This window comes from Syngnathus acus, chromosome 2 (genome assembly GCF_901709675.1).
Source record: "Syngnathus acus chromosome 2, fSynAcu1.2, whole genome shotgun sequence".
NCBI lineage: Eukaryota > Metazoa > Chordata > Actinopteri > Syngnathiformes > Syngnathidae > Syngnathus > Syngnathus acus.
The window spans coordinates 868,370-889,799 of NC_051088.1; the positions used below are offsets into that span (position 1 = coordinate 868,370).

At 45.7% G+C, this 21,430-nt stretch overlaps 1 protein-coding gene across 1 annotated transcript in view; it reads left to right on the forward strand.

Moving 5' to 3' along the window:
- Positions 1 to 5,377: 5,377 nt before the first annotated feature.
- The window catches only part of LOC119119480 (myosin-7B-like), a gene marked incomplete at its 3' end in the record, with an annotated part of 180,400 nt that continues 164,347 nt past the window's right edge, over positions 5,378 to 21,430 (forward strand). The window contains exons 1-2 of the mRNA XM_037245895.1: positions 5,378 to 5,477; positions 16,808 to 16,911. Coding sequence (XP_037101790.1) covers positions 5,378 to 5,477; positions 16,808 to 16,911 — 204 coding nt within the window. The remainder of the gene's footprint in view (positions 5,478 to 16,807; positions 16,912 to 21,430) is intronic.

Below are 21,430 nucleotides of genomic sequence, written 5' to 3' on the forward strand. Positions count from 1 at the left end.
ACAGAAGGGAGCCATCATTACGGCGCGGTCATTTCGACGACTCGCCTCGAATAGAGTTACTCGGCTCGCGCGTCAGATGACTTAAAAAGGATTGGCGTCGTAAAGAAATTAGATTGATTCTAGTAGAATTAATTTAACTCGGGTGGTTAGCGTACGGACGAGTCCCTTCACCCCCGGCTTATTGAACCCGTTACTGGGGAGCCGGAGGCACTTTGATAAAAAGTGCGCGTTTGACAGTGCATAGACACAAACGACAGTCAGGACCCGTCCCCCCACCCGAAGGCGGAGGGAGGCTACCCTCTCATTCACCGGGGTGAACCCCAATGTGCAGGCGCCCAGTTGGGGGGCAATAAGTATACCCACACCTGCTCGACGCCTCCCAGCGTGGGCAACTCCAGAGTGGAAGAGAGTCCAGCCCCTATCGAGAGGGCTTGTACCGGACCCACGCAAACTCTGTGTTGAGGCAACTATGTCTAGTTGGAACTTTTCTGCCTCGCACACCAGCTTGGGCTCCTTTCCAGGCAGAGAGGTGAAATTCCATGTCCCAAGAGTCAGCTTCTGCAGCCGGAGATCGGACCGCCAAGGTCCCTGCGTTTGGCCGCCGCCCAGCTTACAATGCACCCGAACCCTTAGGCCCCTCCCACAGGTGGTGAGCCCATGGGAAGTCCCCAAATTAAAAAAAAATAAAATTCAAAATAAAACTTTTAAATTGAGGAATTATGGCACGAATGTTGCCCACACGTCAGCAGAAAGCAGGGAGTGCCCACACAATTGCAGTGCGGACACTTTTACCTTTTCATAAAAAAATTGTTATAATAATAAGCGTTCTAAAAACACATTTAAGAGTGTTATACCTTGTTATAGAAAAGTCATTATAATAATAAAACAGTTCTAAAAACATATTTACAGTATGTACACTTGTACCTTGTTATTAAAATTGTTATAATCATAAAAGCTGTTCTAAAAACATATTTATAGTTTGTGTTAAGAATTTTCCATGTTATTTATGTTATTCAGCCGTGCTTTGATTCGAGGTAGGGTGCTTTATTTTGAAGGCTGTTTTCAGCCGATAACAGTTCAAATTATTAAATCTCCTGACTCCGGAAGTAAGCGAATGGAACTCATTGTCAGTGAGGCTCCAATTATTCCACAGCCATAGTGCGCCCTCATGCAGTTTAAAGTGAAAATAACATGTGAAGTGATCAAATATACTAGTAAGTACCGTATTTTCCGCCCTATAAGGCGCACCTAAAAACCAAAATTTTTATCAAAAGTCGACAGTGCGCCTTATAGTCCGGTGCGCCTTATATATGGATCAATTGATGAATTTGTTGATCCATACTGGTTGTACACAGTGCTCTGCCAAAATGTTTCAGTACGTTTTAGTACGACTAGTAAATTACAAGGTCGCATCGCTTCCCAACATTACGGCAACTGTAGTCAGGGGGCGTCACCGAATAGCTGTTGTACCCGCGAGGCTATTTCATTTCAAAATAGGCTGCTCCGTTAATGTTTCGAGTAAATTTACGGATTGATATGGAAGGGAAACATAGGTAAGCAGTACCAATGTGTTAGATCGAACTTTAGTCAGTTCCGATCATTTTATAGGAGATTGTTTGAGAAACGCGATTGTTTACACTTTGCTGAGGCTCATGGGAGATTGCGAGCTGAGGCTCGTGGGACTTTGCGGATGGCTAATGCTATAGCGATAGCTGCTATACGTACCAGGCTATTTCATGTGAAAATAGGCTGCTCTGTTAATGTTTCGAGTAAATCTACGGATCGATATGGAAGGGAAACATAGGTAAGTAGTACCAATGCATTAGATCGAACTTTAGTCAGTTCCGATCATTTTATAGGAGATCGTTTGCGAAACGCGATTGTTTCCACTTTGCTGAGGCTCATGGGAGATTGCGAGCTGAGGCTCGTGGGACTTTGCGGATGGCTAATGCTATAACGATAGCTGCTATACGTACCAGGCTATTTCATGTGAAAATAGGCTGCTCTGTTAATGTTTCGAGTAAATCTACGGATCGATATGGAAGGGAAACATAGGTAAGTAGTACCAATGCATTAGATCGAACTTTAGTCAGTTCCGATCATTTTATAGGAGATCGTTTGAGAAACGCGATTGTTTACAGAGGGCTCGTTGGTTATTGTCTAGTGGATGCATACCGCAACCCTAGTCAACCTCAGTTTGTTGCAGTATAGCTTCTATTTTATGCGCCTTATAATCCGGTGCGCCTTATATATGGACAAAGTTTTAAAATGGGCCGTTCATTGAAGGTGCACCTTATAATCCGGTGCGCCTTTTAGGGCAGAAAATACGGTAAGTAATGTGTTAATGATCAAGTAAAAATTTGTGAATGATTTCACATATAAGTCGCTCCTGAGTATAAGTCGCCCCCCCACCCCAAACTATGAAAGAAACGCGACTTATACGCCGAAAATACTGTAAAATGAAATTCATGACAGTTATAAATTAAAAATACAAACTAATACAAGAGAAAAAAAATGTTGATGAAAGGAACATTGCGTCAGGGTATAAATTTAATGATGATAGTGAAATGGCAACAAATAACAGCACGAATACTAATTCCATCGAAAGTGCCAACATGATTTTATTTTGGAATACAATGCGTGTACATAAAGAAGAAAGAGTGAGATCCGTATGAGGACCACCCTGCCGTTTGCAATGTCTAGGGCTTACATTTTGGCGTGTGTAGTGCTGAACCATTTAAAAAAAAAAAGGTATTATTTCTTGTCTTGTGACACAGTAACAACCAATGTTACAAAAGAGCAGTGGCTTGCAGTGAAATTTGCGCAACTGTTCCTCGTTTAGTCAGTTTTGGTTCATCAACCTTTTTTTTTTTCTTGCTGAACAGCATGTTACAAATTAGAAATATTCCAGAAAGTATGGACTAGTTCTACAGAATCAGCCAGATGCATAGGAATTGCAATCATTTTGTTGTATGAAAAAAATAAACTTGACAAGAGGTGGTAATGATTTGTGTTAAAATAAAAAGAAAAACACAGCTACAGTGAAAGGTTTTGGGACACATAACAATGATATGATGTCTGATATTACAGAGGTGCCTTCAAGTGACAAGGGCAATTATGACAGATTATGAAAGAAAAACTTATGTCCTTGCTCCTCACTGTGCAATCCAGCCAATGATATACATTTAATGTCTAATTAGATGTCACTTTGAGTTGTGTATGTTGAAACTTAGCAACAGGTGGGGTGGGCTTGAGGGGACTAACTGCACTGGCGTCTCCCTATTAGCCTAAAATAAGTTTATGGCATTGTTTGGAATACACTCTGTGTGTGTGGGTGCGTACGATGTGTGCGTACTTGCATACATGCATGCGTGTGCATGAGCATGTTTACGTGTGTTTCTGTGCATGAGAGAGGTGTGTGACTTTGCAGTGTTTATGCAGCATCAGTGTCATCTGGCAGAGGTGTTGTGTGATCACAAAGTATGTGTTACTGAGAGCAAGATGAGGCCCACCAAGACAAAAGCTCTGCCCACCCACATAAAATAAGTGACACCCACATCTTATTCACTTCCTGCTAAATATCAAGCCTCCAAGGTGGAATACAGTCCCTTTTGGGATGCGGGTCTCAAGGAAATATGCTGCTCCAGTGTTAAACGGTGGCCATCGTAAAATCTTTAGTAAGTGTACAGTATGTAGACTTTGATAAGTACATTCATAACCTAAAAGGAGTATTGCTAATAAGATGCAGGAAAAGTGTCTTGACTTTTATTTTGAAAACTCCATGCCATTCGCGATAAATCATTTTATTTTGAACCAACAGTCCCTCTGCAATCCAAACTGACTGAACAAGATGACCTCATTTGAAGTTGTCCGAAGTTATGTCGGGGATGTGGTAAAGTGGGCATGGACAGCGAGTCCCGCAAATAGCAGTGACAAAGGGATTGAGGAAGCAGCAGATGTGGACTTCAGTGCACCCGCCTGCTTCATTCCTAACCGGTGCATGCCATTTATGACCGGCCATTGCCCGCCAATCAGCAGTGGCGGCAAATGAGACCATGTGCCAAGGTGACCTTCAGCACTGGGTTAAAAAGTCAGATGATTCTCTGTTGCCATCATCACACTGCCAACCAGCGCTCGCACAGAATACTCTGCCACAGCACCGTAAGTACGACACCAACGGCATCATCAACATCTTCTTCTGCTTCTTATAAAACCTTCTTACCTAACCATCAGCTTGAAGGCAAACATTTTATGGCCACTTTCCAAACCACAGTTAGGTGCCGTAACAAAGTGGCGTGCGGGTTGTGTAACAATTTGATACTAGTGTTGGTGTTTATTATATTTTTGCAATGACTTGTGTGGTGGACTGTGCGACAACAATAAAAGGTAGCAATGATTTATATTACAGTGGCTTTTAATAACAGTAAAAACTTGTTTAATATCTTGAGTGGCAAATAGCAACAACTAATGGTGTCAGTGCTGTTCTGTAATATTGTTGTCATGACTTGTATATGAAAGTGGGGGACTATTGTAGTTGTAATAACTTGTATATTAACAAAGGAATAACTTGTGTAACAAAGTAGTTGCAACTCATGTACTAACGGTACTGATGTCTACTTGTGTAATGTTGTAGCAACAACTTATGTAGCAAAGTGCGGTAATAAAGCCATAGTAATAACCGTGTACATTTTAACACCTCTCAAATTAGTCCGACTTGAGTGACTATAATGGCATTTCCTTTCATTGTTCTTCATCTCTGTTGTAATACAAATACGTATCAAAGAAACTGCATTGTTAAACAATATCATTCTTATTTTTTTCCTTTTTTAAGAATTTTGTGTTTTTTAATACTATACATGGCCATTCAGCAGCCATGTAAATGAATATTTACAAGTGAAGTGCTCTGTTTTTCCTGATTCTCCTACACAACTGAAAGGCCAGGGCCACTTTTAAACACCAACCAAGGGAATTTCTCACCTCATCCCGCTAGAATCCCAACTAGATCCGTCCTAAAATGCCTAATAAAAGAGAGTGGCTCTACATGTTGCTAGTTTGCATTCCCCGGGTGGTCTCATGGCCACTACACAATGCTTTAAACATGAAGGCAAGGTCAGCTGTCAGTGCTGGCACTAAACCCCAAAATTTTAATAATCCCAGTGTCAAAGCCTGACAAACGTCAGCATCCTAATTCTAGCCTCCTTTCACAATGAGTTCTTGCAACATTTTCCAATAAAAATAAAAAGCATTAACGGGTATGCCATTATTTATTGATTCCCTTCATCACAGATGAAAGGCAGATTTTTAAAAATGACAATGTAAATAATCTACTGTATTTAAGTAGTCTGGATTAAAAAGTATCACTTTGCATGTCCCTCAGATGTCTCGCTTCTTGGATCTGAAGGATTTTGGAGATGCTGCTCTCTATCTTCGTCTCACCAACCTTGAACAACTGGCGGCCATAGCCCAGGCTTTTGATGGTAATCCACAGCTTGCCAACACACTCACTAGCAGTGTTACAAAATTAATTGCTCAACAAACCAAAATTATGACAACCACTGCAATGACAGACTACGAAACCACTTCAACTACAACATCAATTTGCTAAAATGACAGACTGCACAGCTTGCCAACACACTCGCAGTATTACAAAAATAATACCTTAACAAACCACAATTATGACAACCACCACAATGACAGACTACGGTACCACTTCAACTACAACATCACAAATATTACAATTGCTAAAATGACAGACTAAAGTAATGACCACGGTGTTAAAAAAAAAGGGGGTGACTCAAAAGTTTATTTGCATAGTTCAACAAGGTTTGCTAATGTGAATAGTGGCTTTCACGCGTCTTCACAAAGAAATAAGAAATTACAGAATGGATTGTGCCCAATTTTAAGATATTGTGTAAGAAAAAATAACTCAGCAAATTGTTTAGGAGCAAAACACTTGCTTGCAACATCCGGGTAGGAGGTGGAGCAGAGGCAGAAACCAAGGAGCTCTCGTGCACTGGCTTGATTCGCGAGACGTGGAACTGTGAGAGATCGGACAGTACAGCCAAATGCAAGTGAAGCAGTCTTTATTGTGGAGGGAGAGGGGAACGCTAGGGAGCTGAAGCGGCGATCGGGCGAGGCTGCGCTCCGGATGGCAAGCCAGGTGAAGGAGCTGTCGGCTGGGCTTCGCACTGGCGAGGACTGGATGTGGCAGACGGGTGATCTCCAAGTAGAGCAGCTGTGGAAGGGACCGGTGTGCACGCAGACATCACGAGACAAGCTGACAAGAATTGTTGCGATGGCCGCGCTAATATAGCGCTCCCAATCAGCCCGCGACAGGTGACAGCGATCGCGGTGACAAGGGGGCGTGGCTGGACGACACCGGTGCGTGACAGGAACGTGGGATGGACCCGCGTGGGAGGCTGAGCCGGACCGCGGGCGGGTTGATTATCGATCCAACAAATCGGGGCGCCACCTTGCGGGACTCCACTCGGAGCGGTAGATAGTGGTACACAATAAGGGCTTTCCACACTGCAGGAACAAATTCAGGAACTTACCCATCTACTCTGGTAGTTTGTGGACCTCCCTTGTTGACACATGTCAAACGTTCCGGGTCATGAAGGTTTCACCAGGGTTTTCCTATGGAAACGACGGACACAGTAAAGCGGTAAGCTTGAGATGACACAAAAATAATAAGCAGTTTTTCACTTTCATATTATTGCGTATCTATGATGCACTCGTTTTCATAGCATTAACGAAGTCTTTCTGCTGATTTTAGAGCTGTGCGCTGTATTTTATTCACTTCTTGTGGGTGTATTTTGAATAGGTGTATCTGATTAATTGCATCGAAGGTGCTGTATTATTCTTGGGGAACAAAATAATGTGGTGAGTGCATTTGTTAGTCAAAGTCAAAGTCAAAGTCAGCTTTATTGTCAATCCCTTCATATGTCAAGACACACAAAGAAACCGAAATTCCGTTTCCTCCATCCCACGGTTACGAGACATACAAGTAGGCGACACAAAACAAAAACAAGAAGGCACAAACCATAAATAATAAATAATAAATAATAAATAAAATGAGCGATGAATAAATAATAAACCAATAACCCAATAAATAAGAGGAGCAAAACCGAGCCAGTGTGCATACAGCAGACAGCAAGAACAGGACGCTACGCTGAAAGGGGGAGCGAGTTCAGGATCCTAACAGCCTGGAGTACGAAGCTGTTGGAGAGTCTGGTGGTGCGGGAGCGCAGGCTCCTGTACCGCCTCCCAGAGGGCAGAAGATCAAACAAAGAGTGAGCGGGGTGACTCACATCACTCACAATCTTGGTCGCCTTGCGGGTGAGATGGGAGGTGTAAATGTCCTTCAAGGAGGGGAGAGAAGCACCAATAGTCTTACTAGCCGTTTTCACTATGCGCTGCAGGGCCTTCAAGTTGTAGTCAGTGCAGCTGCCACCCCAAACAGCAATACAGCTGGAGAGGACGCTCTCAATGGTGCCGCGGTAAAATGTAGTCATGACGGCCGGAGGAGCCCCCGCTCGCCTGAGTTTCCGAAGGAAGTACAGGCGGCGCTGGGCTTTCTTCGCCAGCGATGCGGTGTTGGTGGACCAGGAGAGATCCTCACTGATGTGCACCCCCAGGAACCTGGCGCTGCTCACTCTCTCCACCACAGCACCGTCGATGGTCAGCGGCAGGTGTTGGGCGTGACCCTTCCGGAAGTCAACAACAATCTCCTTGGTCTTGTCGACGTTCAGCAGGAGGTTGTTGTCCCTGCACCACGCGGTCAGAAGGTCAACCTCCAGCCTGTATTGAGTCTCGTCTCCCTTGGTGATGAGACCCACCAGAGTCGTGTCGTCAGCAAACTTCACTATGCGGTTGCCGCTGCAGGTGGCAGCGCAGTCATGCGTCAGGAGGGTGAAGAGCAGCGGACTGAGCACGCAGCCTTGGGGGGCCCCTGTGCTCAGCGTGATGCTGGCGGAGATTTTGTCGCCAACACGTACCACCTGTGGCCTCTGACAGAGGAAGTCCAGTAGCCAGTTGCAGAGGCAGGTGTGTGTGGTGAATGGTCTTTGTTGCTTCGCTGGTCTTCAAAAAAACACTTGGTGGACGATGGCTGGCCCAGAGAAGGAACACTCCAGTGACACACGGCTGATTGGGAAAAGATTTTATTCAACCGATGTCCAAACATTCGAGTGGCCCAACAGCAAAGATGTTAACAGCCCCTCCTTCTTCCTCCTCCTCTTTTTTTCTCCCCCTCTCTGCGAGGCCCCCCATCTTTTATACCTGGCAAGACAACAGCTGCGGTTCGAGTCTCAGTCTACTGGTTGCTTTCGATGTGCCTAAAAGGGCATGAACTAGGCTCTCCCTGGTCACGAACACATGGCCCTTCCATATTCCAAGTACCTATACATTACTGAAACTAAAGCCTCTCTGCCCAGCAAAAATAGCTTATGGTAGTCTCACTGCTGCTAGTTGACCACCTAAGGCAACATACAAAGACGCATAGAATCCAAATTTTACAACATTAGCTTATCCCTAACGCGAGCGCTAGCATTAGCTTACTTCGTAGCTTGACTGCAGTGCTTGATTACAAGACGTCCATAGCATTAGCGTAAGTCTTTCTGCTGATTTTTGGAGCTGTGCGCTTTGTTTTCACTTCTTGTGAGTGTATTTTGAGTAGTTGGTATCTGATGAATTGCATCGAAGGTTCTAGCCCAGGGGTGGGCAAACTTTTTGACTTGCGGGCCGAATCGGGTTCTAAATTTTGACCGGGGGGCCGAACCAGGAGCAGATGGATGTAGTGTTTGTGTGAAGTAATATAAATGACATGTAAAGGTCATTGCATAAAAGGTTTTTACTTTTAGTAGATACTAAAGCATGGATATTAAAAAAAGCTTTTGAAAACAAATGCATTTATTAACAGCATTAAAAAAACATTTCACCAAAAAACTACTATCAGTGATTCTTATTAAATACGACACTGTTATGATGAATAACATTTTCCATCACTTCAGCGCCTGCAGGTCAGATTTATGAAATATGTTTATCTAATGAGGCGAAATCACATCCAACGGCAAACATTCTGACCAAATACATCATCTTGAAGAATCAGTGAAAGAATACATCTAAATAAAGTAATAAAGAAATCAATAGTATTGTTGGTTTCCCTTTTTTGCTAGTGCATCATAGTCTGGAGTAAAATTTGTTGTGGTGATTCTTAGGATAGAGCCGAGGTGTCGGTCCGTTAACCTAGATCTGTGACGGGCTTTGTTGACGTTCATGTGGCTGAACGTCTTCTCACACACGTAGGTCGAGCCAAATTGTCCACTCTTTTTTAAAATTCGGCACTCAGTGTCCACCTTTCTTCGGGCCACTCATTTTAATGGAAGGATTCCAGGGGAAGGTTTGTGGGTGGCATTAGCGTAACACTGTATCTGAAAACTCAGCGCGCGAATTACGAGAATATTGACGTCACAGCCTACACTCGAAATTCGGCACTGATAGATGAAATTACTACATACTACTGAGTGCGCACACGCACTTGTGAGTGTGCACCGAGCTTTCTGAGACGGCTCCCGGGATTAATGCGCGGGCGGGCGCTTCCCCATCTATTGGGGAAACATAGTAATTGCAGGGAAAATGACCCAAAAAATAATAATAATACAATTTATTCAGGTTTGGCGGGCCAGATTAAACGGCCCCGTGGGCCGGATGTGGCCCGCGGGCCGTAGTTTGCCCATTTCTGTTCTAGCCAGTAGGACAGGTCACATCAACAGGAGCTCTAACAAGCTTCGCGTTTGAGTAACCTTAAAGCTCACTTAACTAAGTTTGAGCTATTGACTAATATTTATTGTATAGCACCGTCCTTACCTTAGTCATACTAGCAATTCTTAACCCCCTTATGCCAACTTAATGACTCCAAACATTCATATTAGGCTACTTACGAGTCAGTCCTCCCAGGCTGCTATTTGGTGTTCTTGCGTCAGAATTCTTGCAGCCGGATCCTAGCTCTTCCATTTTAGGTCGCTTCCATTGGTCTACTGAAGCGAGAATTCTCAACTTCCACCGGGGCATCTTCAATCTCATAGCTCCATTCGTCATTGTCCACTTCATTTCCCCAATGAATTTGCCTCTTGTGAAGTGGTGTTTGTAAGTAGATGTTCTCCTTCTTAAACGCTTGTTTATCTCCAAGTAAGCCTTACATTTTCATGGTGGTGTAGTCGTGGTCGAAATAAATTTTCTCTCTGCAGTTCATCACCATCTTTCTCCACTCTTTCATCTCCTTCAGAGCATATTGTTGAAAGTTGACAATAACTGACCGGGGTGGTGGATCTGCTTTCAGTTTAGCTGCCAGGAATCTATGTGCGCATTGAAAATGTAGGTCGTGTTCGTGTGGAACTCCTTTTGGAGCTACTCGCTAACAAACTCAATCATCTAACTGACTTGGGACTCAGCGCTGATAGTTTTTTTCTCACTCTACCTTTTACGCAATAACCACACAAGAGACCGTTTGCAGTGTGTCATCCTCCATCTGCCAGCAGGTATGTTGGGATCCGGGTCACGGCACCAAATTGATAGTTTTTCCTCACTCTACCTTCTACAGACAGTTTGCTCATTTTATGCTTGCAAGCAGGGAGAGCCAGCATCACCTTTGTGCAACACAAAAGTGCTCTAAAGCAAGTCCGAACTCTGCTCCCACAGCAATCATATTTATTCTCAACAATTCAAATCATGCAAAAACTGTCTATCACATCTTAATATCTGAACATTTAAATATGTAAACTAAAGTGCAATCACATTTGTAAATGAATGGCTTCTGGTTTTTGAAATGTAAATAAACCAATCTACTGTGATAAAACAACAAAATTGCAATAACTGAATTACCATCAAAGTGAAGTCTAACTGTAGTCTTGAAACAAATCTGAATAAGGAAAAACATTGCAATAAAATAATGCAAACTGCTACCGCTATTGTTGGGGAGCCTGAGGACTGTATAGGGGGTTGGCTCGGATGGTTATGCTATTTTCACCCCCGGGTGTCGGTCAGAACACAGGAGGGAAGACGTGGTTCAGTTTTGATTGCTTTACTGAATTATTGGCAATAATAATAATAATAAATAACCATAAATGAAATACTCTCGGCAACACACCAAACATAAGTCATCGATCGAGACAATGAAATACTCTCGGCAACACACCAAACATAAGTCATCGATCGAGACAACGAAATACATTTGCTGGCGACTAACGGTCGCCGTGCCGCTGCGTAACTGCTACTCGTATGAAGCAAGGCAAACTTAATGGAGCGCGCCGGAGCTGTCAATCAAACGGCGCGCACACGAAGGAAACCGCGATCGGACAAACGGCGCAACAGTGGGCAGTAGTAACAATGAAATGTTTACACTAACTTTGTGTCAAAGACGCACACGATCACAGCAACATACTCAGTCGATTATGAGCGCGCCGGAGCTGTCAATCAAACGGCGCGCACACGAAGCAAAACGCGATCGGACAAACGGCACAACAGTGGACAGTAGTAACAATGAAATGTATATACTCACTTTGTGTCACAGACGCACACGATCACACCAACATACTCAGTCGATACCAGCAACCTGGGTATAATGTCTAGACCAGGGGTGGGCAAACTTTTTGACTCGCGGGCCGAACTGGGTTCTAAATTTGGACCGGAGGGCCGAACCAGGAGCAGATGGACGTAGTGTTTGTGTGAAGTAATATAAGCGACCTGTAAAGGTCATTGCATAAAAGATTTTGGCCTTTAGTAGGTAGTAAAGCATGGATATTCCAAACAAGTTTTTTTGAAAACAAATGCATTTATTAACAGCATTAAAAAAAAAAAAAAAAATTCACTAAAAAACTGCTATCAGTGATTCTCATAAAATACGACACTGTTATTATGAATAACAGTCTCCATCACTTCAGTGCCTGCAGGTCAGATTAATGAAAGATGTTTATCTTATGAGATCACATCAAACGGCAAACATTCTGACCAAATATATCATCTTGAAGAATCGGTGAAAGCATACATCCAAATAAAGTAATCAAAACGGCAACACGGTGAGGGGTATCTGAAAATCAGATCAGAGTTTTAACTCACAAACACCTGGTAACAGAGGTGAGGAAACGGGAAACACTTCCTTAAAGTAAGCCTTAAGAACTTTACAGGTTAAGATTAGTCGCAAACAGGTGGTGCATCAATGTCCTTGAGCATCCTGCATTGTTTGAAAATGAGAATGGTCGCTAGTTTCAATCCCTGCTATGTGTACAAATCATATTCAAAATGCATTTTTTACAACAAACTTGAGAGCCTCCCCTTCATTTTCAGTGGGAACAGTGTTGTTGGTCTCCCTTTTTTGCTAGTGCGTCATAGTCTGGAGTAAAATTTGTTGTGGCAATTCTTAGGAGAGATCCGAGGTGTTGGTCCGTTTACCTCGATCTGTGACGGGTTGATGTTGACGTTCATGTGGCTGAACGTCACGTCGCGTACGTCGAGCCAAATTGGCCACTCTTTTTTTAAACACTCGGCACTGTGTCCACCTTGCTTTTCCTTGGGCGACTCATTTTAATAGAAGGATTCCAGGGGAAGTTTTGTGGGTGGCTTTAGCGTAAAACTGTATCTGAAAGCTCAGCGCGCGAATTACAAGAATGCTGTCGTCACAGCCCACGCTCTAAATTCGGCACTGCCACAAATAGAGCGCGAGTGCGCCATGTCCGTACTACTGAGTACGTACACGCACTTGTGAGTGTGCACCGAGCTTTCTGACACGGCTTCCGGTAGTAAATGCGCAGGCGAGCGGTTCCCCATCTACTGGGGAAACGCAGTCATTGCAGGCAAAATGACCAGAACAAAATGTTTAATAATACAATTTGTTCAGGGTTGGCGGGCCGGATTAAACGGTCCCGTGGGCCGGATGTGGCCCGCGGGCCGTAGTTTGCCCATCCCTGGTCTAGACCCTAAATATAAGACGACCAGAGGCGTAGCCAAGCCGGGGCGAGCCGGGGCGGCGCCCCGGTTAGGACTCCCTGCGCCCCGGTTGAAAAAAATCGAGCTTTTTCGATTCTTCATTTTCATGCCGTTTTTTTCTTTCGGTCTTGCGCGAATGTGCTTGCGCTATTCTATGTGCGCGATGTTATCCATTCACCGTTTGCCTCCCGGACCCGGATGTTGTTTTAGCGATCAGCGAACGGCGTGGGTGATGTTCGATTTTCTTTCCTGCGGGCGTGCGCCCCTACTGGAAAAATTCCTGGCTACGCCTCTGAAGACGACCCCCACTATTTCAGTCTTATTTCAATGCAAAAAACATCGTCTTATATTCGGGCCAAAACGGTATTTAATATGAGCTAGTTGGACCTTTTCGAGTTAAAGGTGGACTTAAAATTAACTCTAAAAATAAAACAAAAATTAGTGAAAGTCAACCAACTGCCAGTTTTTAGAGGACACTTTCTTTAAGCAGTGGTACAAGAAAAAGTTTGCATCTTTCAAGAAGACCATGATGTTTATGCAGGAAAATATTCCATCATATGCCTCAAAGTACTCCACTTGGTAGCTCGCAGGTAAAGACTTTAAAGATGATAGAATAATGACATGGCCCTATTCCTCTCCTAACCTAAATTCAATTGAGAACTTGTAGAACCTTCGTAAATGGGAGATTTATGCTGAAGGAAAACAGTACACCTCTGTGAACAATGTCTGGGAGGCTAATCAAGATCAAGAAGCTGACAGACTCCATAGATGGAAGTCGTATAACTTATCAAAAAGAAGGGGGGCTATATCGGTCATTGCTTTTCTTCCTAAAGTGTAAATTTGTAAGTTTTGAGTTGTTTATTATTCTCACTTTAAAAAATAAACAAGTGAGATGGGAACATTTCCATTTTTACTTTAGTTGCATAATAATTCTGCACACCAATAGTTGCCTAATAAAAGTGAGTTCTTCACCTGCCGCTGCTACTATCATACCAGCCTTGCTGTGCTGTGAAAACAAATGGGATCAGTCACATAACATTTGAAGCTCTATAGAATCTGTGAAGATTTGCCCACCAACATGCTACATTCTGCAAAGCTCAGTGGGAAAGTGCTTTAAAAGCAACACAAACTGGGCAAAGAGCCTCATGCGGCTTGGAAGCCTCCATTGGGCCAAGTCTGGACTACATGAACATCTGCCACTATGGTTAACACAACTCCATAACTATGACACTTTTTACAAGCATGCATTCTCACCCTAAATCACGATGACAACCTTGCCAACATAGATGACAATATTGGAGCTGGCATTTCATGGCTCAGTACATCTCGGCTTCTCCATTGTCAAACCATGCCACACCGTCGGACCCCTTAATATTTCAATGTGCTGCAGACAGTAGCCTCTGGCACATTCCCCAATTTCTGCCAACCAGCCACCAGGATGCTCATGAGGAAAGCAGCTGTCAAAACGAGACAGAACTTCTCTCTTCAGCTACACAAATTGGTCCATTTCAGACAGCCTATGAATGTCGAGGCAGCCGGGATTGTGGACGACCCTGCCTTTCCCTAAATTGTCTCCTCCTAGAAACAAAATGGCTTCACCTTTTCCCAATCAGAAGAGAAAGCAGCCTCGTCTACAACACATACCATTCAACTACCACTTGCGCTGACAGCTGTTACCTACTGATTGAGTTAACTGTAAGATTTCTTTTTTGTTTTCAAATCTTTAAATGGTCTCTCCCCATCATACATCTGAGACCCTCCACCCCAAAACACCTGTCTAATGCCTCAGGTCAGTGAACCAAATGCTACTGGAAGTAACGAAGACTAAGCCGAGGCTCAAAGGGGATCAAGCTTTTTGCATTGCTGTTGGCTGTCTTTGGAATAACCTCCCACCATTTGTAGCCATCAACGCTTCACACAATGACAACATTGACATCTAATTCTATGGCACTCAACTACAACAACTGAGTACATAAACTACTACTGTACTACAACACTATTGTGGCAGAAATGAGGAACATTTTTATTTCATGACTGTCTGCCAACAACTATGGCTAGACTAGTCTTCAAAGCAACAAATACTGCATGATGGAACAAAGGCCACAGATACAACTCCGGCCCTAACTCCAGGCATGCTGGGTGAGAGGCCTGGTCCTGAGGTCTATCTATGTATGACTGCGGTGTATGACTGTGGTCTAGGACTGCGAAATGACGAATTACATTAACAATTACAAGTAATGTCAAGCCTCGATTTTATGCGCTTTCTGTCGAACGCGGTTTGGTCATGGACTTTTCGGCGTAAATACATTTTCTTTTGAACTGTGAGCACTAACGTTAAAACATTTGGAAAACAACATGCAACCATTGTTGATGCCCAAAACATTAGGATGCAAATGACTAGCTCGTAAACCTTAGATTTAGCTGTTTTAATTTCTGTGACTAATTTAAAGGCGTTTGATAAGAAGTCGCAACAGCACTCCATTGTGCAACCACAGAGAAGCAGAGAAAATGTTTAAACAATACATAAATGATTCTCTGTCGTCAGAGGACTACGGAATTGGATTAGATGTAAGGAAGACTGCCCTACAGCTACGGAAATATATGCATGGCGAAGAAATACATTCCTCAGTGTCGGATAGTGTTTAATGACAGAGATAAAGGAGTACAAACGTACAAACATGTACAGGACTGTCTCAGAAAATTAGAATATTGTGATAAAGTTCTTTATTTTCTGTAATGCAATTAAAAAAACAAAAATGTCATACATTCTGGATTCATTATAAATCAACTGAAATATTGCAAGCCTTTTATTATTTTAATATTGCTGATTATGGCTTATAGCTTAAGAAAACTGAAATATCCTATCTCAAAATGTTAGAATATCATGAATAGGTATACTATTAGGGTATTCAACTAATCACTTGAATCGTCTAATTAACTCGAAACACCTGCAAAGGTTTCCTGAGCCTTGGTTCACTCAGCTTGGTTCAGTAAACTAAATCACAAGTATGGGGAAGACTGCTGATCTGACTGCTGTCCAGAGGACCATTATTGACACCCTCCATCAGGAGGGTAAGACACAAAAAGACATTTCTCAAAGAGCAAGCTGTTCACAGAGTGCAGTTTCAAAGCACATCCACAAAAAGTCTGTTGGAAAGGGGAAATGTGGCAGGAAACGCTGCACAACCAAGAGAGATGACCGCAGCCTTAACAGCATTGTGAAGAAGAGTCGCTTCCAGAATTTGGGGGAGCAGCGATTAACATCTTAATGTGGAGGGTAGCAGCAACCATAAAACGAATAATAAACAATATGGAACCACTCACAGGTATGAAGTTGGTGACCCAATGCAAAATGCACGTAAAGCTCTGGAGAAGACATAAATATATAAAATAATAAAGTAGGTGTCATAAATAAAAATAACTAGGAAACAAATGCTGCAAGGGTGACGCAACGAGAGGTCATTCACCATTAACTAATAGCTCGGTGCCCTCTCGTGGACAGAGGAAACATCTGAACATGCTTCTAATTTTATTACACTTTCAAGACTTTCTATACGTATAATGCGCTTCTAGGGTTAACGCGATTTCCAAATTCTGGACCCAAAGTCCACGTAAAATCAAGCTTCGACTGTATGTTAACTACTGCAATCACAATACATAGAAAAGGACACAATAAAATGACTACTATTAATGCAGATAGCAACTATAACTACCAGCACTATACCAACAACTTCTACAAGAACATACAGTAAATGAAAACCAAAACATTTTGAAATTTGCACCAAGTATTACAAACACCAACTACATAATTGTGGGTGTTGTGCAGGCACAAAGCGTGTTTGGATGCCGGATGAAGTAGAAGCGTACATTGAAGTGGAGGTCCGAGAACGGAATGGAGACAAAACTACAGTGGAGACAAAAGATGGACGGGTGAGTTACCTCAGATTTATGTACAGATTTTCGCTTCTACTTACAAACCTTTCCACCTATGAACACGACCACGGAACAAATTACGTTATTAAGTAGAGGTTTCACTGTATACCTTCCAGTTACGTCCGTGTTCGAGACCAGGTTATTTTAAAAGAGGAAAAGCAGACTGGATTTGAAGCTAAACTGTGAAAAATATAGGCGAGTGTCATCCCTCCTTCTTCGCGGGATATGCGTTTTAGAACCACCTGCAAAAAACCAAAAATCCGCAAAGTAGAAACTTTATATGCATTATTTAGAAATTTAAATACCAATGTATTGAAATTTCCAACACATTGTGTTTGTTATTGGCCGGTAGAGGGCATGGGTGTATTGCAAGTCAATTAGAAGTGTGGTTTAACTTTCCAAGCAATGCAAAGTATCCATCCTCAGAATTACCACACTACACTAACCCGAGGGAGATCATTTATAGAGTCACGGTTGTGCTGTTGCATTGTAGTCCAGCACACAATATTAAAGCTTTTTAAATCCTCCCCAATACTTTTACTCTACATATGTAAATCTCTTATTCCAACCATTCCCACACTGTTCTGTGCATGTATTGTATCTTTTACAGTAAATAAAAGAACAAACACATGATATTGTCACATGTCCCAACTCCTTCTGCTCTCAGTCACGTCCGCAGTGATGCACATTGTACGCCTCGCGCGATCAGGGTCATCTTTTTTTCTTTTCGCCATCTTCTTTGTTGAAGGGTTAGCTTTGAGCTAATGATCGAGCAGACTGATTAAAAAGGGGGCGTTTACCTGTCGGCTATTATCCAATTAAAACAATGGACAGTCGCTGCTCCTGAGCTAATGACCGAGCAAACTAATTCTAAAGCGGGTGTTTACTTTTTGGCTATTATCCAATTAAAACACTGGACAGTTGCTCCTGCAGCCAACTGCAGCCCTGAACAGGATTTAGCCGCGGAAAATCGATGGCTTGAATTTCAAGTGACGTCAGCAGCGCAGCGCAGCGCATGGCTTTTACCCCTCCGTGAGTCGTCACCTTATCGTGGTGGAGGGGTTTGCGTGCCCCTATGATCCTAGGAGCCATGTTGTCTGGGGCTTCATGCCCCTGGTAGGGTCACCCATGGCAAACGGGTCCTAGGTGAGGGGCCAGACAAAGCACGGCTCATCAGCCCCTTATGATGAAAAAAATTAATGGATCACGTTTTCCCTCGCCCGGACGCGGGTCACCGGGGCCCCCCTCTGGAGCCAGGCCTGGAGGCGGGGCTCGAAGGCGAGCGTCTGGTGGCCGGGCCTTCGCCCATGGGGCCCGGCCGGGCTCAGCCCGAAAAGGAAACGTGGGTCCCCCTTCCCATGGGCTCACCACCTGTGGGAGGGGCCAAATGGGTCGGGTGCATTGCAAGCTGGGCGGCGGCCAAAGGCAGGGACCTTGGCGGTCTGATCCCCGGCTGCAGAAGCTGGCTCTTGGGACATGGAATGTCACCTCTCTGGCTGGAAAGGAGCCCGAGCTGGTGTGCGAGGCAGAAAAGTTCCGACTAGATATAGTCGGACTTGCCTCCACGCACAGTTTGGGTTCCGGTACAAGCCCTCTCGAGAGGGGCTGGACTCTCTTCCACTCTGGAGTTGCCCACGGTGAGAGGCGTCGAGCAGGTGTGGGTATACTTATTGCCCCCCGGCTGGGCGCCTGCACATTGGGGTTCACCCCGGTGAACGAGAGGGTAGCCTCCCTCCGCCTTCGGGTGGGGGGACGGGTCCTGACTGTTGTTTGTGTCTATGCACCAAACGGCAGCTCAGAGTACCCACCCTTTTTGGAGTCCCTGGAGGAAGTGCTGGAGGGCGCTCCTTCTGGGGACTCCATCGTTCTACTGGGTGACTTCAATGCTCACGTGGGCAATGACAGTGAGACCTGGAAGGGCGTGATTGGGAGGAACGGCCCCCCCCGATCTGAACCCGAGCGGTGTTCTATTATTGGACTTCTGTGCTCGACACGGATTTTCTATAATGAACACCATGTTCAAACATAAGGGTGTCCATGTGTGCACTTGGCACCAGGACACCCTAGGCCGCAGTTCGATGATCGACTTTGTAGTCGTGTCATCGGATTTGCGGCCGCATGTTTTGGACACTCGGGCGAAGAGAGGGGCGGAGCTGTCAACTGATCACCACCTGGTGGTGGGTTGGCTCCGATGGTGGGGGAAGATGCCGGTCCAACCTGGCAGACCCAAACGTTCTGTGAGGGTCTGCTGGGAACGTCTGGCGGAATCCCCTGTCAGGAAGAGCTTCAACTCCCACCTCCGGCAGAGCTTTTCCCACGTCCCGGGGGAGGCGGGGGACATTGAGTCCGAGTGGACATTGAGTCCGAGTGGACCTTGTTCCGCGCCTCCATTGTTGAGGCGGCCGACCGGAGCTGTGGCCGTAAGGTCATTGGTGCCTGTCGTGGCGGCAATCCCCGAACCCGCTGGTGGACACCGGCGGTAAGGGATGCCGTCAAGCTGAAGAAGGAGTCCTATCAGGCCGTTTTGGCCTGCGGGACTCCGGAGGCAGCTGACAGGTACCGGATGGCCAAGCGGAACGCGGCTTCGGCGGTTGCTGAGGCAAAAACCCGGGTGTGGGAGGAGTTTGGCGAGGCCATGGACAATGACTTCCGGACGGCTTCGAGGAAATTCTGGTCCACCATCCGGCGTCTCAGGAGGGGAAAGCAGTGCAACGTCAACACTGTTTACAGTGGAGATGGCGTGCTGCTGACATCGACTCGGGACGTCGTGTGTCGGTGGGGAGAATACTTCGAAGACCTCCTCAATTCCACCGACACGCCTTCCATTGTGGAAGCAGGGCCTGGGGACTCTGAGGCGGACTCTCCAATCTCTGGGGTTGAAGTCACTGAGGTAGTTAAAAAACTCCTCGGTGGCAAGGCCCCGGGGATGGATGAGATCCGCACGGATTTCTTAAGGGCTCTGGATGTGGTGGGGCTGTCATGGCTGACACGTCTCTACAGCATCGCGTGGACATCGGGGACAGTGCCTCTGGATTGGCAGACTGGGGTGGTGGTTCCCCTCTTTAAGAAGGGGGACCGGAGGGTGTGTTCCAATTACAGGGGAATTACACTCCTCAGCCTCCCTGGTAAGGTCTATTCAGGGGTGCTGGAGAGGAAGGTCCGTCGGGAGGTCGAACCTCGGATTCAGGAGGAACAGTGTGGCTTTCGTCCTGGCCGTGGAACAGTGGACCAGCTCTTCACCCTCAACAGGATCCTCGAGGGTGCATGGGAGTTCGCCCAACCAGTCCACATGTGTTTTGTGGACTTGGAGAAGGCGTTCGACCGTGTCCCTCGGGAGGTTCTGTGGGGGGTGCTTCGGGAGTACGGGGTACCGAGCCAACTGATAAGGGCGGTTCGGTCCCTGTATCACCGATGCCAGAGTTTGGTCCGCATTTTCGGCAGTAAGTCGGATTCGTTCCCAGTGAGGGTTGGACTCCGCCAAGGCTGCCCTTTGTCACCGATTCTGTTCATAATTTTTATGGACAGAATTTCTAGGTGCAGCCGAGGCGTTGAGGGTGTCCGGTTTGGGGACCTCAGCATCGCGTCTCTGCTTTTTGCAGACGACGTTGTGCTGTTGGCTTCTTCAGGCCGTGATCTCCAGCTCTCACTGGAGCGGTTCGCAGCCGAGTGTGAAGCGGTCGGGATGAGGGTCAGCACCTCCAAATCCGAGTCCATGGTCCTCGATCGGAAAAGGGTGGAATGCCCTCTCCGGATCGGGGATGAGATCCTGCCCCAAGTGGAGGAGTTTAAGTATCTTGGGGTCTTGTTCACGAGTGAGGGGAGGATGGAGCGCGAGATCGACAGGCGGATCGGTGCAGCGTCGGTAGTAATGCGGACTCTGTACCGGTCCGTCGTGGTAAAGAGAGAGCTGAGCCAAAAGGCAAAGCTCTCAATTTACCGGTCGATTTACGCTCCTACCCTCACCTATGGTCACGAGCTATGGGTCGTGACCGAAAGAACGAGATCCCGGATACAAGCGGCCGAAATGAGTTTTCTCCGCAGGATGTCCGGGCTCTCCCTTAGAGATAGGGTGAGAAGTTCGGTCATCCGGGAGAGACTCGGAGTAGAGTCGCTACTCCTCCACGTTGAGAGGAGCCAGATGAGGTGGCTCGGGCATCTCATCAGGATGCCTCCTGGACGCCTCCCTGGGGAGGTGTTCCGGGCATGTCCCACCGGTAGGAGACCCCGGGGACGACCCAGGACGCGCTGGAGAGACAATGTCTCACGGCTGGCCTGGGAACGCCTTGGGATCCCCCGGGATGAGCTAGATGAAGTGGCTGGGGAGAGGGAAGTCTGGGAGTCCCTCCTGAAGCTGCTGCCCCCGCGACCCGACCCCGGATAAGCGGAAGAAGATGGATGGATGGATGGATGGATGGATTATGGCTTTTACGCACGCCCGGTCCTACTCTACGGAGCTCTCTTTCACCTCCGTGGATGGAAGTCGGGGGCCGGTGCTCGGCCGGGTGGCTATCCAGGG